This window comes from Rhipicephalus microplus, chromosome 2 (genome assembly GCF_043290135.1).
Source record: "Rhipicephalus microplus isolate Deutch F79 chromosome 2, USDA_Rmic, whole genome shotgun sequence".
Classification (NCBI taxonomy): Eukaryota; Metazoa; Arthropoda; class Arachnida; order Ixodida; family Ixodidae; genus Rhipicephalus; species Rhipicephalus microplus.
In genome coordinates this window covers 285,389,526-285,408,038 of record NC_134701.1, presented here as the reverse complement: position 1 = coordinate 285,408,038, position 18,513 = coordinate 285,389,526, and the positions used below count along the sequence as shown (strand labels likewise).

The 18,513-nt window shown below is 42.7% G+C and overlaps 1 protein-coding gene across 5 annotated transcripts in view; it reads right to left on the bottom strand.

The window, feature by feature from the left end:
• The window catches only part of LOC142788397 (uncharacterized), a 192,884-nt gene extending 175,815 nt beyond the window's left edge, over positions 1 to 17,069 (bottom strand). For all 5 annotated transcript variants that reach the window (XM_075884952.1, XM_075884951.1, XM_075884955.1 and 2 more), the window contains exon 1: positions 16,459 to 17,069. In XM_075884952.1, the coding sequence (XP_075741067.1) occupies positions 16,459 to 16,761 (303 nt within the window). In that variant the 5' untranslated portion in view covers positions 16,762 to 17,069. The remainder of the gene's footprint in view (positions 1 to 16,458) is intronic.
• Between the last annotated feature and the right edge of the window lie 1,444 nt (positions 17,070 to 18,513).

Below are 18,513 nucleotides of genomic sequence, written 5' to 3'. Positions count from 1 at the left end.
GTTTAGAAGGTGAAATTCTCCGAAATACATGGCATCTGTATTGGAAATGAACTTTGCTAAGGCATTGCGCTGTGTGTGTGTGCATCTCTCCTTTGTGTGTGTTCTGTCGTGGTGCGCAATACCAGTGAAAATGATGTATTGGAAGCACAATAATTAGCGTGAAAAAATGCCAAGTAGCACATCTTCCAAACGCGACATATATGCACCATGTTTGTCCTAAACTATCATACAGTGAGTAATTGATGAAGTTGCGCCTCTGTTTCGCCCTGTGTGCTACAAGCGGCCCTATCGTCACTTACGTACGAGTGGAACTGCAGAATGACAATGCAGGATTGGATTGCACCAGTTACAAGCCCTTGTCAAAGTGGAGACCAACGAACAAACAGAAGAAACAGTCAATGCAGTTATTGTTTCTGTAGTTGGGCAGTAATGGTGCAGAAGTGCATCAACTGTTCCAAAAATGACGTGTTAGGGCCGTGGATACTTCAAGGATGATGCAACATCAAGACCTTCTTTTAATAATGTAAGAAAATTTCAGACGCCTAATACACCACAAGAAAAACGTTCGGGGAAGGCGGAGTGATTATAAATGAAAAGAAGAGAAAAGTGAGCCCCGTAACTGTCTCTAAGGGGGAGGACACGTAGGGGACGCTCTTTGTGTTTCCACATTCTTCTTGTGGTGTTTTGGGAGTCTGAAAAATTTTCTCACTATGGTGAACCAACTAGTTCAGCAAAAAGTAGTCCAGCTTCTAAGTTTCCTTCTTTTGACTCGTTCATATATGTAAACACTCATCATGTGTGTCATTTTGCTCTGCGACCACCTTTATTAAGATAACAATTGATCTACCTGACTTAATGAAGATAACACCTCGAGCAGTTTGCGTTAGGAAATTTTATACTTCAGGAGGTTTGCTCTAAAGTTGTGCAGAAAATCGCTGAGTACTGAGCAGAAGTCGCAGAGCATTCCCGTTACATTGATTTGAAATCTTCGGGCAACTACCATTAGTGTCCGCGAAGAGCGGACACCATCGATGAAACTAGTATTTACAAATACGCCGTCAAAGTTAAGTTTCGATGATGCTGAAGCGAAAATTTGAAAAATAAAAATTTGTAAACATATTTTTTTTTTCGTGCTACTTCGACAAAATGAGCCAGGTTCTTGAAAAACGGGTTCTTCTTTCGTAAAAAATGCATGAAGGGAATCTCGCTTCAATAGAAAGCCTTCCATCGAAGAAAAAACGGAGGATGTTCCCTAGATAAATAGACAGGAAAATACGAATACGACGCGAAAAATTCGGGGGAGAAAGAGAGCGTGGGAAAGAAAAACATCGGGTTCGCGTAGGACATTCGGGAGCTGTGTTTTACTGCGCCGTGGTCGGAATATGCGTCTGTCACACCCCGAGATCCGCTGTACTTGAGTCACGAGCATAAAAAGCTGCAGCTTCTCGCGTATGCATGCATGCATGAGCATGGTATTTATGCAAACGTCTAGAGGCTGAATAAGCGTGAGCGGGGACTTGACGTTGAAACAAAGGCACTCTTTTCAAGACATCCTTTGCCCATTACGCTGGAAATATGAGACAGGAAAAAGAAGGCTTCCTTCGGGTTCTATAGACAAATTGAAAGAGGATTGACATCTAGCCGTGCTTCATATGTCGGTTTGAGCGTATACTGGTGGGTGGGTAAAGAAAACACGAGGTCGAACATTTTCATAGTGTCAGTTTTCAGCCACCTGTTGAATGAAGCATGCACTGGGAGCCTTATGCAGCTAGTACGAAAAAAAAAGAAAGATGACTTTAAGGGCGAATGTTCGGAAGCTTGCTTCAAAAATCCTTAAATCTAACGGAGACCATTTCATTCTTCATACAAAACGAAAAATGTAACATGTCTATGGAGAGAAAGATAATGAGTGCAGCGAAGCATCTGTCCATCCGTCCATCAGTTTGTCTGTCTGTCTGTCTGTCTGTCTGTCTGTCTGTCTGTCTGTCTGTCTGTCTGTCTGTCTGTCTGTCTGTCTGTCTGTACGTCCATCCATCAGTCTGTCTGTCTGTCTGTCTGTCTGTCTGTCTGTCTGTCTGTCTGTCTGTCTGTCTGTCTGTCTGTCTGTCTGTCTCTGTCCAGTCACCAATTAAACGATATTGGCAACTAAACGAAAACCTCTAACGTGATCCAGTGATATTATTTTCGAGGACATATACAAACAGCACCATCTTTCAGTAATTCATACACTAGATGTGGCTACATATACTACTACTGCAAAGAAGGGAGCGATCCACACCTCAAGAAGCTTCGCCCCTAAAAGAAGTAACTTTTAGCTCCACGAACGTAACGATTTCATTTGTGGGGTTTAACGTCCCAAAACCACCATATGATTACGATAGACGCCGTAGTGGAGGGTCCCGAAATTTCGACCACCTGGTGTTCTTTAACATGCACCCAAATATGAACACATGGGCCTACAACATTTCCGCCTCCATTGGAAATGCAGCCACCACAGCCGGGATTTGATCCCGCGACCTGCGGGTCAGCAGCCGAGTACCTTAGCCACTAGACCACCGTGGCGGGGTAGCTCCGCGAACGTAGGAGGTGCACCATGCAAGATAAGAAATCTCAGCCTTGGTCTCACGCATAGTTAGCGCGTAAATCTGTGAAGAAGCACATCCTCGATCAGAATACGGTAACATAGGATGCAAGCAAAGTCGACAGACTGTTAAAACTTCACGATATAATGTCCTTACGTTTCCACTATGCCTCATTGTAACAGTGGGGTAAGTGGAAAATGCTATAACAGGAAGGAAATCGGACCATCGAATATAACGATGCTGTCAAATTTTTCGCGGTGTTGCACTATTATTCCTATGATGCCGTTACTTGCGAAATAGACGAAGTAACGCCAGTCTTGATTGGATGTTGAATGGTAATGGAGATTTTTTTTACTTTATGCAGGTTACGGTAACTAGAGTGAACTCTCACATATACGAACGTCAGTTTAATGAATATTTAAAAATAACGAGTCTTTTTTCAGGCAAACAGACTTCTGAACAAATAATACAGTGGAAACCAATTAGAATGCTACTGTTTTAGCAATATATTTGTTTTAACAATGAGAAGTTGCTGCACCTTCAACTTTCGTATGTTTTCTATGTGAAATAACTGGCTTACAGCAGTGCCTTCATATTTATTTACCGGTTAAAACAACGAATTCTGGCTGTTTGGTGTCTGTGTAGAAAGGTAATAGAATGCGATATCCTTCAAGAAATTCAAGCTGCTGAACCCCCGCAAATAGCACCCCCCTCCCCCCGCACTGCTTTGGATTTGCAGCATGCAATATTGCATGGCGGTGTGGCGTTGCGGCAAAGCTGACTTATGAAATTTGCTACAGTGGGGGAACGCCAGTGGCTTCGTTTAATACATTTTTGGGCCAACAGTCTGAGTAAAAAAAATTTAGATTTGAAAAGTTTCGCAACATTAGACGTCATCATACAATGGCTCTTTGTGACTTGGGGCCAACCCGTGAAAGTGTCGAAATTTCCAAGCATGTACGAAAAATTGGCTGCATTGCTATCTTTATCAGCGACGCCTGTTGGCATATCTAGTGCGATATTATAGTTTTCTAACAACAGCCTGTCATCTACCTTAATAGCTTTTTTTCGTGCAAACTGTTTAAAGCAATTATAGGTTATAACAACAAAATGTTAGTAGCACTTGACCATGATTGTAACTGAATTCGGCTATATTGCCGTTGAACGAACTTTACTTGCGGACCCGGGGTCATATTTTAGACAAATTAATAAAGTTTCGCACTCTCGAGCCCTGACACAGCAGGTGCGTCCTATACTCAGATCCCCCATTCATCGACGGGGGTGCAACATTCTTTGTTATGGGACTTTCTGGAGAGCAGTGTCTCTTCTTGCACTTTTGGGTGCGAATACAGGTGGCAATTAAAGGATGGTTTACGAAATAAATTAAATTTATTCGAAATCTTAGCGCCAAGAACAGAGACAAAAGAAAGAGACGTAGACAATGTGAGAGCTATTGCATTTCTTCACACATTAGAGTTGGTTTCTGCTCTGCCCCATGCTGTTCGAGAATCGTCGGGTACTCGAACAGTGCCCACTTTTCGAAAAAGAGAGGGTTATCCATCTTCGTCATTCTTCCTGAGAGCTACTAAACGACGCGACATGCGCCGCGTATATAGTGTGGTTCTCTTCTGGTGGATGCCATCACATCCGAATTATATCGAACACATAATTGACGAGTATACTCGACCTTGGCCCACTTTTCAAAACAAGGGGTGTTATCCGTCTTCGTCATTCTTCCCGAGACTTCTAAACGACGCGACATGCGCCGCGTGCATATTGTGATCTACTTCCAGGGGATCCCGTCATATTCGTTGAAACGATGAAGATTGAACGCAAATAACAACGCTTGAGCTCCCGTGATATCAGTATATGTACATACATAAATGCTTAAACAGGAAGGTAATTCGGGAATAGGCATTTTTTACCGCAAAAAAGAGAATATATTTGCATAAAGTTTATTTCATGCTTGTGCGCAGTCACCTCAATCCTAAAATTAAACAGCACAACGTAAGCGGTGTGAACCAATGACAAAACTCTAACAAGAAAACATAATACAGCGAAAGCTGCTATAAGATCAGAACAAAGGTCAAGTGCGGCGCCGTAGTTGTCCGCCACCACCGCCGTTGTCCGTAACCAATATAGCAAGAAATAAGAAAAAAGTTAGTGAATAAAAACAAGAACACAATGCGTTTCAAAACCCGGGTCCGCTACGCGCAAGCTCAGTATTCTACCACTGAGCTACGTCGGTACTTGAATATAATTTCAAAACTGCCCTTAGGCAGGCTTCATGTCGGGAAAGTAATCGCTATATTATGAGTAATAAAGCGTTTTCGAGCATCAAAGGAACAAATAAGCGTCATAAAATGCGAATTCCATAAAAAGTGGGTCGTCCAATTATCCAACCCAATAAGAAACAATTTCTTGTTCACCTATTACCTGTCGCGCAAGCGCACTTCAGGAATAATTCTTCATCATCGTCAGTCACTGCATAAATATATTGCACAACTCCTAGTAAGTGTGTAGCGGATGCCACTCTTCTTCGAAGAAGGATAAAGATAGCCGAGTGAATGCTAGCCTACTAGACAAAAATTATGAATATTCGTGGCGTAGTGGGTACTCAGCAAGTCTGCCTGGAACAGTTACTGAAAGTGTGTCAAGGAAAGGCTCTAAGAGGCCGCTCTTCTAGCTTTCGCTGTGAGAGTGCTGGGCATTCCGCACAGGCCTGGCTTTTTTTAAGGTTAAAACCTTAGATGTCTCAGCATTTGATGCGAGAATTGACTATCCGCGGCAGCGACCTGGCCATGAGTAACACAAAAACTGGTCATCACGTGATGACGTCAAAATATAACATCATCACGTCACGAATAGCTAAAATGTATGACGTCCCGTGATGATGTCATAACATAACTTTGTGTTAATGGGTACTCAACCGGGGGAGAAATGCTTGGTGTAGAAGCGTGGACTACCAATCAGATGACAACAACTTCAGGGATTAGCACCCCAGCTCTAGTCGGTGAGTGGGTCCAGAGGGGTAGCGCCCATTTACTAATCTATAACGTCCGCGTATCCACCGATGATTTCAGCCGCGTGTGAATACTCCGATAGCTGCAGAAATCTTTCGGAGAGGGGAAGGGGAGATCCAGTACATCGACTGAGGAGAAAAAGAAGGAGATGTTGGTTTCGGGTCGTCTTAAGTGATGCTCAAGTGACCGCGTCAGATTCTTACTCAGACGGGACACTTTTCGCGAGAGGCGTATACGGTGTCACAGCTAAGGCCGGTTATGCTCCAGTTTCTTTATATTTAGTATAATTCATAAGCAGTGTTGTAATTACTACGGAACAATAGCGTACGTCACGATAGAGAACGAAATTGCCCCCACCTCCCCGAATAAAATCGGCACAAACTGTGAATGCATTTCTTGCGCTGACAGTACACAGCGTAGTAATTATAAGAGAGTAAATTACTGACTAGATGAGGATGTGTACCGTAACCATTAATTTACACAGTCATCAGCCAGCGAACAGTCGAAAATGAGGCACGCGCTTTACTCCATTTATATATACATATGAGCTGGGGGATAAGAGAGTAGGGCGTAGGGAGGAAAGAGCAAATGGCGAGCGAAGCAGTGGCGAAGTACCAGACCTACTTTCTCTTACACTCTCTCCACAAACACGGGAGCTCCGCCGAGCTCCCGCGATGCCAGCGCCTTCACACGCCAGAGAGCGCTTCTCCTCTCCACTTACTTCATTAAAATGGAGGAAGCGAACCAGAAAATCGACTGGTAAATACTTAGAAAACAGCAGGTGGCCAAACCAAAAAGAATTATCGGTTAAGAAGAAGGTAAAGGAAGCTGAGACCGATATGTGGAGAATTGGCATGATTAAGAAGTCCGCACTAGAGACCTATCGAACTTTTAGGCAGGAAATTACCAAAAAAAGGATCTATGATAATACTCGGGGTAGTTCTCTACTGTTTGAGGCCAGGACGGGAGTATTGCGAACCAAGACATATCGGGCCCAATACGAAGGGGTAGACCAACACCACCTAGACTATTCACAATAGTCTAGGTGGTGTTGGGTAGACACGGGATGCAGTGCGTGTGGAGAGGAAGAAGAAACTGCCGAACATTTGATAATGTTCTGTAAAGGACTTCATCCTATATTTCAGGATGATGGCGCAGAGTTTTTCAAAGCACTGGGGTTTAGGAACAGGGAGGGCAAAATAGACTTTAAGCGGGTAGAAATAACTAGAAGAAGGTTATCTGATTGGTGGCTAAAGTCAAGGCACGAGTGAAAATTAGAACCTTCACTGCAAAGTAGGAATCATCAATCTCACTATTTAAAGGAAAAAAAACAAATCTAGTTTTCGGTTCATTAAGTATTACGGCTTAGTGGCGCTAGCCACCGCCTGATCTAAATGGTACAGCCATGTCCATCCATCCATCCATCCACTCACATCTACTCCACTCGCACCACCTGCTCCGGTCAGTAGGGGCGAGGATAAGCGCACGCCCCTGTAGCTGTTGCTATGGGAGAGGGAGTGAGAGCGGAGAGATAACACCTCCTGGGGCGCGGGCACCGACAGACGCTTGACATGCCCCGACTAAAAAAAATGAATCCGCATTTAAAACATGACCGAACACCCTGTTGCTCTCATAACCCCACAGACAATACAAGTGCCTTATTCTAGCATACTCCGCAGCAGGCGCGACACAAAGAAGGAATGAAAAGAGGCGTGCATTGCGTTCCTTCTTCGTGCCCGTCTTCTGCACTGTTTTCAAAAAGATTTATTTTTACGAACTCTCCAAGCATTTTTATGCTTGTTAGAGATATTTCATAGAATTCCTAGTTTTTTTTTTATGTTCTGTATTCTTAGTTCATTTTAAGACCTTAAAAAATTAGAACAGGCACACACAGAAAAAAAATAGTTGTACAGATAACCCGTTTCTTTTGTAAATAGGGAGATGAACGAAGAAAACACGCGCATATTCTCTGAATGGCTTAAAGATCGCACTTTCGTGTGGTCGGTTATCACTCTTTTGTGCAATACTTTTTTACCTGATTGCATTCTTTCAAAAGGCAGGGCTAAAACCCACACTTTCACAATGAATTCTCAGCTGGTTGTACAGGTACGGGCGCGAGCCCTACTCAGTACCGCAGCCGCTATGGAGGATAACGTGGCCTTCGTAGACGCAGCGCAGTACGGCTAGACGGACCACTTTGTCTCAGTGGTTACAACACTCAAAGGCGAACACTTGTCGTCTATGACTTTATTAAATTCAAGCGCTGATCGCGCCGAGCAGGTCGCTGTGGCACTAGCTCTCACTGCCACCGATCGCACCGCCATATACACGGATTCGCGCGCAGCTGCATGGGCCTTCATGACGGGCTCAGTTTGTCGGCAAGCCGCGCGCGTTCTCTCTGCTGCCAATTGGTCAGGCAAAAAACACATAATCTGGTTCCCGGCACACGTTGGCCGACACGTACACGGAACCATCCTTAATACCAACGAGTTGGCTCACTCCCGGGCGCGAGGTCTCAGATTCCACGCCGGGGAGAACCTCTCGAAGGCTGAGGACGTCACTTGTTTCTTCAGAGACCCGTTGCTAACTTTTAATGAAATTTGAAAACACTACCAGTTGGAGCGGCGGAAATACCCACTCCCGCACCCACACTTAACTAGACCTCAGTCCATAACTCTTCGACTCTTACAGACGGAGGCGTATACATCGCCTTTAACTTGCTCTAAATACATAGATGGCATAGATCGGGATGCCCGCGCTTTGGTCATCCCAAATGTACTCTCCAACACATGCTGTGGCAATGCCCTGCTTTGCGCGAGAGCAGTGAGTCTCCCTCTACGGAGGCGGACTGGAACTGTCTCCTCACAAGCCACGACCAAGGAGACCAGCTTAGGGCCATCCAGAGGGCCCACGACATAGCCGTGGAGTTTAACCTCCCCGTCCCGTCGTGGGAGTGGTCCACCGGTGTTGCCCAATAAGGGGGGTTGAACACCGTCTCTGGAAATTAATAAAGTTCTTTGCCTACCTGTCTGTACAGAAACCCTTTCAACGGAGCGAAAATTTCACGTGTATTGTTATGGATACTATCTTCCCATTATATCTCCACTTCAGAAAATGTGACAAGTAAGCGATGGCGAGGTGATTTATGATGGTCCTTTTGTCTATTTCCCCATCCAGGCTCACCTAGAAGCAACTGCCGAAGAGCCGCAACGTCATCAGCGAGCATCTGCCGCTGTCACTCCTGGCAGGTGGTGGTGCCGTGTTGCTCTGTCTAGCGTATCGCAAGATTACCCGATAGCTGCTTAGTGCGGCTACCGCAAGTTTCGCATTCAAGTGGCGTCTGTGCGTAATCCTGCCACGCTGCCTTGCAGCAACGTTGGCCCATCGCGTGCGTCGTGATCGGGCGATGGCGCAGCGAGCACAAGTACCCGACTAAGGCACTGTGCAAGAAAGTGCCGCCCTGCATATCGCACGCGCAGGAAGTCGAGGCGGACGCTGCGGGACTCCATCTATCCCCACGCTTCATGCTAACGGCATTGTCTTGTCAGGTAGAGCACTCGCTCCAGTCAAGCACCATTTATAAGCGGCCCAAGATGCACAGCAGGAAGAGAAGGGTTATGCGCCATTTCCCGAGTGGCACGAAAAATATACCTAGCACATAAAAAAGCCATATAAAACTGAGCTCAATACACAAACTTTGTTGCCTCCGTGGCAGCATCTGCAGCACATCCCTGCCAGAGAAAGCCGAGTTGCCGTTTTATACCTGCATGCATCTATATTTGAGTGGCTTAAGAGTGAATCTGTGAGTTAAAAACAAAGTTTTCATGAATAATAAAAAACACGCTAAGGACTATCAAACACATGTATAGTGTGTACCCAACATGCAGTGAGTTTTGGAGTAATATGCAAACAGACGCACCAAGCTGGATTTACGCTATGTAATACGCTGGAGTACGCGTGGAAATTAAGGTCTCGACTATGAGAGCGATGGTATTTGAATACATTTTTTTCTGTATTGAACCTTGAAAAATAGGCTGTTTAAACAATGTTTTATCGATTGGGGGTGTGCGAACATTTGAAAATTTGAAATAACAAATAGAGTATTGTTTGAAATATTGTACATTTTTCAAGTACCCGACGCGAAAACCCCAAAGAGACGACGCTTCAGAAGAGCAAAGAATCGTTTTTTTTTTCTCTCAAACAGCGCACTGCCGCAATTCACACAGTTGAAACTTTTAAGGGTCTATCAAAACTTCACTAGTAACGTGATGAAGGAGTCCTTACTTTACACTTCAATGTCTCCAAAGAGATTGTGTCCTCGAACTAACATCATTATTGCGATATTGACGATGTTCATTCATGAAATAATATTTAACGTCTTGGCCTTAGTATTTATTGGAAAGCGCTAGGTACCACTTCATATACCAAAGCACCTGTTGTATTTATCCTCAAGTTATAAAGTACTATAAAGGCTCTATAGTAGTTACTGTGTCTGAGATTACATCAGTTTCATAATTGTGGTATTTTTCTTCGGATAAATTTGAAGGCAATGTTACTTTACTAAAGTTTGTTAATATTTCTCTGAAATATTGCGATTTGAAATTTTAGTCCTCTCAATGAAACAGCTGCCTTGCAGTTCTAAAACTATTTGAATAATGTTTGATTCGTATTGATATTCAATTCAGTATGACCGCTATTCTATTCGTGTTCATTTCGGTTCTAAATTTCACTATTCGTCCACCCATACGTATCAATGCAATTGACCCAAAATAAAAAAAAAATGGTTTTCGCCTTCCACTCATGTTTCTCACGCGAATCGAAGCATCAATATCACATCAAGCGAGTGCTGTAGTGGCATTCGCCTGACATTCGAGTTTCTTCGATGACATTAGATGCATGCATGAACGAGCATTTCTTGTACTTTGTTTATTTCACGATACAGTGGGCCAACATGGCCCAGGCAGGAGTGCGCTTATAAAATGAAGGATAACAGCACAGAAATACCTGATTGCACTACCAGCACTGCCCCGCCGCGGTGGTCTAGGGGCTAAGGTATTCGGCTGCTGACCTGCAGGTCGCGGGATCGAATCCCGACTGCGGCGGCTGCATTTCCGATGGAGGCGGAAATGTTGTAGGCCCGTGTGCTCAGATTTGGGTGCACGTTAAAGAACCACAGATGGTCGAAATTTCCGGAGCCCTCCACTACGGCGTCTCTCATAATCATATGGTGGTTTTGGGACGTTAAACCCCTCATATCAATCAATCAATCAAATGCACTACCAGCACTGCATGCAATACATCTTTTTTGCTATAGAGTCATTTTTAAACAAAGAAAGAAGAGACGGAATCAATACGACACTCGCACAATAGGTTATATAACAGTCTCAGCGATTCAATATCCAACGTGACTGATCTTCAACTGCTTCTGAAAATCGTCTAATCTAATTTGGGCAGAATATTCCTATACGAACCACTGCGGAGAAAAAACTCTCTTTGAATGCTTCTGTTCTGGCAAAACATTAGTGAAGGGTATGTTTGTGAGTATTGGGCGTAGTTCTGCCAGCAGTGGCTGTCAAATAAGAAGGTGCAGACATACTTAGCTTACGCTAAAACTGAAGTCGACAGATTTTTGTCTGGATAGCTTGTGGTGGTATAAATTTTAAGCTCTCGTGAGTTGAGTTTGGGGAGCTGGTCTGTTGTATTTATTAAATATAAATCTCTTGGCTTACTTTTGTATAGCACATCTAAGCTTTGCATATGCATTTTCGCGTACCGTTGTCATACCACAAATGAATACTTCAATTTATGCTTGATAATCGCATTATACGCTTGAAGTTTAATATTCACCGTAGCCTTTGCGAGCTTCCTCTTCGAATAACAGTTTCCGAAAAGCAAGAGGGCAGATTGACGAAATGTGCGCCCGCCACGTGATGTGATTTCATATGGTGATCCACAAATACTTATATTGCACAACTGAATGAATGGGAGCTGCTGTGACGTACGCTCTGCAAAGCTCAATAATATTATTAATAATAATAGTAATAATAATATTAATTAAATAATAATAATAATAATAATAATAATAATAATATTAATAATAATAATAATAATAATAATAATAATAATAATAATAATAATAATAATAATAATAATAATAATAATAATAATAATAATGTCTTTCTGAAAAGCCAGCAGAGCTGCGGAAGTAGGTAGGCAAATGGTCTAGCGAACGTTGGGAGTCTTTCAGTCTTCTGGACTCGGACGCTATCAAAGTGCATGCCATCGCCGACTGTTTTGCTACGCATTTTCATCCGTTTGTAATGCCTGAAATTTCGCCACTCAGATACGAACACAGCACAAGGCAACTAGCCAATCTAGTGGTCTGTCGCTGGGTGAAAATCTGACCTGCTTATGACTCAGGTGCTTCAAAACATCCTTATTATGTGTCCCAAATGGCATACCCTCCACAATACTAAATGCTTATGGTAGTATATTTGCCCCTCTACTCACCACAATATTTATTACTGTCTGAATGCTTCCACGATTCCTAGCACGTGGAAAAGTGTTTTTTTTTTCAATATTTTAGTCGGTCTGCAAAACTGATGTTTCTAATTTTCTACTGTGTACCACATTGAAGAGTTTGATTTGGTTTTTCACAGCATACTGTATGTTAGCGAGAAGTTATTGATTTCTAATCTACATAGGTTTATTCTTGGCCACTCAGCTACCACCAATCTTGCTAGTTTCATGACGCAAATTGGCCTACCTATCTCCCAGAGAGGACAGTGTGACGTAGTTTACTGTGACCTGAGCGAGGCTATTGACGTAGTCAGCCGCTCACTGTTTTTGGTTAAGCTTGCAAACTTTGATGTTGACTCATCTGTTGTGAATATTTTGCATAGTTATCTGCCTAGTAGATCATGTTACCTCACCGTAAATGGCACTATATTTTCCTTGCACAAAGTTTCTAGTGGGGCCCCTCAGGGGTCGGTATTAGGCCCACTCTTATATTTATTTATTTATTTATTTATTTATTATTTTATTTGTTAAATACTGCAGGCCAGAAAGGCCCAAGCAGGAGGGGCACAAACACAACCACAAGATTAGTACATGAGTGACACAGCTTCACTAAAATACATCTGTGTAAGAGGAGAGCGAGCAGAAGAGAAACATCAAAACAAAAAAATCAAGCGATATAGGGAGGGGGGGGGGGTCAAGATTCACAGAATTAAACATTGGGTTCATCAAGATCGAAGGTTTGGAGGAAATCAGAAGGCAAGTTATTCCATTTTGTTACAGTTCTCGGAAAAAAAGAAAACTTAAATAAATCTGTCCGCGCAAAATACGGAGTTAAAGATCGGACATGAGAATGACGAGTTTGCCTGGTCGAAACTGGGGTAACGTAATGTGATGGGTCTAGCCCAAGTTTATTGTTAATTAGTGAGTCCAAGAATTTTAGACGGAGAAGCTGGCGCCGCGATTGTAGCGTCTGGAATTCGTTATCTCGCATTAGTTCAGTAACTGATGTACCACGACCATACTTCGAGTAAATAAAACGCACTGCTCGTCTTTGAATCTTTTCGAGGGAATACATGTTAGACTTAGTATGCGGATCCCATACAATACAAGCGTATTCAAGCTTTGGACGCATTAAAGTGTTATAAGCTAATAGTTTCACTTGCGACGGGGCGTCTCTGAGTTTGTGCCATAAAAGACACAGTTTACGGAAAGCCGATGACGAAAGATCGGCAATGTGTGCATTCCAGGACAACTTATTCGTTATCGTTATACCTAGGTATTTGTATTGACTGACTTTTTTTAAGGGTTGGCTTTTGGAGGAATAGAAAAACTGAAGGGGATTTTTCTTGTTAGAAATTCGAAGGCAAACAGATTTACCGAAATTGAGCACCATGCCCCATTTGTTACACCACGAAAGAATATTGTTAAGGGCAGTGTCGAGAGCGACCTGGTCATCTGGCGAGTGTACATCTGTGAAAATAATGCAGTCGTCTGCAAAAAGTCTTATTTTAACCGGATCAGTAATAGCATTAACAATATCATTGCAATAAATTATAAACAGCAGCGGACCTAGAACAATACCCTGCGGTACGCCGGAATCTACTGGGAGATGAGGTGATGTCTGTCCACAGACGTCGACATACTGTTTCCGGCCGTTCAGGTAAGCAGACACCCAGGATACTAGGTAGTTTGGAAGCCCTATAGTCTGCAATCTCTCGATGAGCTTGTTATGGGGAACACGGTCGAAGGCTTTACTGAAATCTAAAAACAGTACATCGACCTGACCAGTTTTGTCTAAAATAGAAGCAATGTGATGAATAACTGAGACCAACTGGGTGACTGTGGAAAACCGTTTTCTAAATCCATGCTGAAAGGGAGATAAAATGTGGTTATCATCTAAGAAGCTGTTTATACGAGTGGCAATTATATGGTCTAGCATTTTGCAACATGCGGAAGTCATAGAAATTGGACGGTAGTTTGGTTTGCACTCTGGGTCCCCCTTTTTCACAAAGGGCAGAACACGTGCCGATTTCCAATCGATGGGTAAAGTTGCTGAACTTATTGAGGCTCGGAAGATCACAACAATGTACTTGGCCAATATTTCGGCATATCGCCGGAGAAATGCATTGGGTATGTTGTCTGGTCCAGGGGTTGATTTAACTTTTAATCACAGCAGTAAATTTAGGAAACCATCGAATGAAAGGAGGTTAGGATGTGAATCAGAAGCGTCAATGCTAATTGAGACAGGCAGGGTAGCAGTTGAAAAAACGCTATGAAAATAGTCGTTGAAATTTTTCGCGATCGTTTGGGGATTGTCAATTATAGTGCCGTTAAACTTGATTTGATTTACAGAGCTTTTACGGTCCTTAATAAAATACCAGAATTTTTTAGGGTCCTCTTTGATGAAGTTTTGTAACTTGACAGTAAAATAAAAATTCTTGGCACTTTTATAAGCTTCGAAGAGGGAGTTACGAATTTTCCTGAGAATGTTAGCGGGAGCACCTTTTTTCCGATAGCGCTTGGCTTTACGCTTCATTTGTATTATTGGCCTTGTGATCCATGGTGTGAACTTTGGGGGTTTTTTTTTTGTTTTGTTTGGTACAAACCGTTCAATGCAGTGGAAGCATAGTTTCTTAAACTTATCCCAGAGAACAGCAGCGTCGTCGCCATCAAAATTCACCAATTCACATTCAAGATAATCTTGGATGCACGTATCGTTAGCACGGGAAAAATTTTTGACCTGTTTAGAGTTGGGTGGGCTATTGGAGCGATTACAATGCAAGGAAAAAGAAACTGTGACCATGTCGTGATCAGATAAGCCGGGTTCAGCACAAACACAGCAATTAAGAATAGTGCGATGCATGAACACAAGATCTAGTAACGTGGGCGAAGCATTACCAACACGTGTCGGTTGCTGAAGAATTTGGGCGAGATTGTGGGAAAGCATTATATCGAACAGTATATTTGCAATAATAAAATCTGATGTCGACTGCATTTGGTTCCAGTCAATATTAGACAGATTGAAGTCGCCGATGACAATTAGCTTTTGATTACTGTAATTTTCCATATGGGTTTTCAAGTTAAACAAATAATCCGGCAACGAATTCGGCGGCCTGTACACTGCATACAATACAAAACACTTATTGAAGAGTGAAAGCCTCAGGCATATGCTTTCTGTACTTTCAACGTCAGGTAAACGGGTGACAGTAATTCCTGTTTTAACAAGTACTGCAACTCCACCACCTCTTGAGGCCCTATCTCTGCGGTACATTTCATAAGCTGGAGGCACTAAGTCTTGGTCACACATTTCGCTGTGGAGCCACGTTTCCGTTATTACAACTACATGAGGGTTGTATGCTAAGAGTACAGCCTCAAGTTGTTCGGTTTTATTTCCGATGCTTCGAGCATTCATATTAATCTGTCTAACTTGCTTCTGCGCAGCTGGTCAACACTTGCTACCCGTACTTTCGTTATCGGGTGCACTGCCGATAGACTGAGGCGATGCCGTGGCACTCCGACGGCTTCCAATTAACTGACGTTTGTTTGTTACGTCATTCCAAATAAACAGATCATCACCTACACGCAACTTATCATGCACTAAAAATGCCTTCTTGCCTTGTTCTTTGTCGGCTTTTGCACTTTCCCATAGTAATTTACGTTTTGCCAACGTCTGCTTTGAGTAGTCGTTCTGAAAAAAGATGTTAGTTCCCTTTAGGTTGCTCGCCTTTTTTAGCACAGCTAGCTTTTCGGTGAAGTCTAAAGATACAAGATAATCGGCCTATTCGAGCCTGATCTTCCAAGCCTATGAATCCGGGCAACAGAAGTGCATTTAACGCCGAGCTTGCTGTGAACGTTTCAGAGGCGACTTTCTTTTTAAGATCAGATTCAGTTTCTTCCGGCTGTTCTGGGATACCAAAAACAATCAAGTTTGAACGTCTGCCTCGATCTTCAAGATCCGTTAGCTTTCGGGCCTGGAAATTCATTGAGTTTGTGTAGGCCTTAAGAAGGTGGTCCAGGTCATCTAATTTTGAATTTTTAATTTTCATTTCAGCCACATGGGTCTCGATTTCTGAAAAACGCCGTGTAAGCTCTGCTAACATGTTTTCCGTTTTAGTTGTAAGGTCTGCTACATCACTACGGAGAGCTTTTTGACCCTCTAAAAGTTTAGCCAGCATGTCTTGATTGGTAGGTCCGGGGTTTTGTTCGACATCACCACAAAGTAGTAACCGAAGTGCACAAAAACAATCGTACGCAATTTTACGACACTGCCGTGGGCACGGCATAACAAACAAACAGCGGCAACCGCTTCGAAATGAGCTGTACGCCCTACTAACCTGCACAAGGCAGAGGAAACGTTTAGCCATGCTTCCACAGATTTCGCCGTGCCCACTGAGGGAGGGGGGGTTCCAGGTGTCTTTAAGTAGTCGATGATCGGATGACGTCACAGACCAAGCACTGCCAGGCGGCAGCAGCTTCTGGATGACGTCACATGGTTCCACGTGGGGCGGCTGTGACTTGCAGAAAGGAAAGTGGTGCGAATGCGGCGAGTACCCAGTGGTGGCCGTTGTAGATCCAGGAGATACGTTGGGGACGCAGAGCAGCAAGCCCTGCACAAGGCAGAGAAAACGTTTAGCCATGTTTCCACGGATTTCGCCATGCCCAAATATTCAATTTATGTCAACGACGTTTCTTTTGCAATTCGTTATTTTTCTTTCCTCCTGTGTGCAGAAGAGATAAGGATATTTAAGGAAATTTATTTAGTTAATGACTGTCGCTTGCTTCAGTAAGGTTTGTGTTTTTTCGAATGGCGTGACAGCAATAACCTTTCCCTGAATGCCTCAAAGAACAAGTACATGGGTATATCTCGTGAAACAGCCATGTTGTCATTTCCATACTTTGTGAATACCATGTCGTTATGTAAGCTTTATGATTTCAGAGATCTTTGTGTTCCTTTTGATAACATGCTTAAATTTTCTGCTGACACTAAACGTACTGGCACGCGAGACCTTTGTTCTCTCGATGTGCTTGCAGAATCTCCCGAGAATTCAGTTCTCCTACAGCCTTCCACAAAGTGTACACCACATTATGTCTTCTACAACTTGAATGTGCATCTGCGATGTGAAATGACATTGTTAAAACTGAAAGTGACGCCATTGAGCGCGTCCAGAAAAAGTTAATAAGCATATACAATCATCGTTTCGTGGAAATGACTCTGGATAATGTTGCAAGACTGCCAGGTTATTATCATCGCCACAACTTCACTTCCGACGAAATCACTTTCACATGTTATTTCTTTAGAAACTAGTTCACGGTATGATATCCTCCCTATGTCAGTTGTGTAAATCTTCGGATTCCACGTAAGTTAATTAGAGAGAATCGACCATTTCATCTACCTGCTAACTTCTTGCAACACTCTACTGTTCACAGAATACAAAGTATCTATAATGTTAACTTTTACGATCTTGGTCTTTTTCCCAGTCCACTGTCATTGTTCTTCTCTCAGCTTTGCACTGTTTTGAGATGGTTTTTTTCCCAATGTACAGATTTTTGCCTATTCCATTTTTCAGGACCATCCACATAGTTGTGTATATTCTCCTTCATTTTTCACTGCCAATTTATTGTTCTTGTCTTGTCTTTTTATTCTTCCAATTTGCACTGATTTCTTTCTTTCAGTGCATTCTCACTCTTTCTATTTGATTTTATTGAAGAGTGTCTGTATTGTATTCTTCATTTGTATTGTTTTAGTTTAACGTGAGTCTGGACGACACCTCATGATTGTTCCAAACCACGTCAAATAGATGATCAATCGACTTATTATTGCTTAGTATTGTCCAGTTAAATTATAGTTTAGTTTCCATAAAAAAGAGCTCACAAAATCACAGCCCAAATTTCTATACCTTATCGCCGAATAACATCAGTTCTCTAGTCAATAACCCAATCATTCGTTCAATTATTCATATAACCAGCCAGTTTATTTTTCCAGTGTTGTCCTTAAAATCCACAGCTACATGAAAGCTAGAGCCCTGGCACACGCACAAGAGCATATCGTCACGTTCAATTAAAAGATGCTCTGTCGTTCAGTTGCCTTCCTCACGCACGTGCAGTAAATCCAGTTTTTATTATTTACAAAACCTCAATTTCTCACTGCATGTTGTAAGAACACCTGGCCTCGCTTGAAGCAACAATCATCTGCCTTTTGATTCAATATTAGTAAAATGTATCCTTTCTTATTTCGTCTTTACGCTGTCAATGACTACTCAAAGTCCGTTTTTATTTTATCACTGATATCGAAAACATCGTTTTCATGCTAATAACGTCTCGCTTGAAACTCTTCCTTAACAGCCTGCTTAAACTACCAGCCGTATATTTTTTGTGATCAGTCCCCCAGT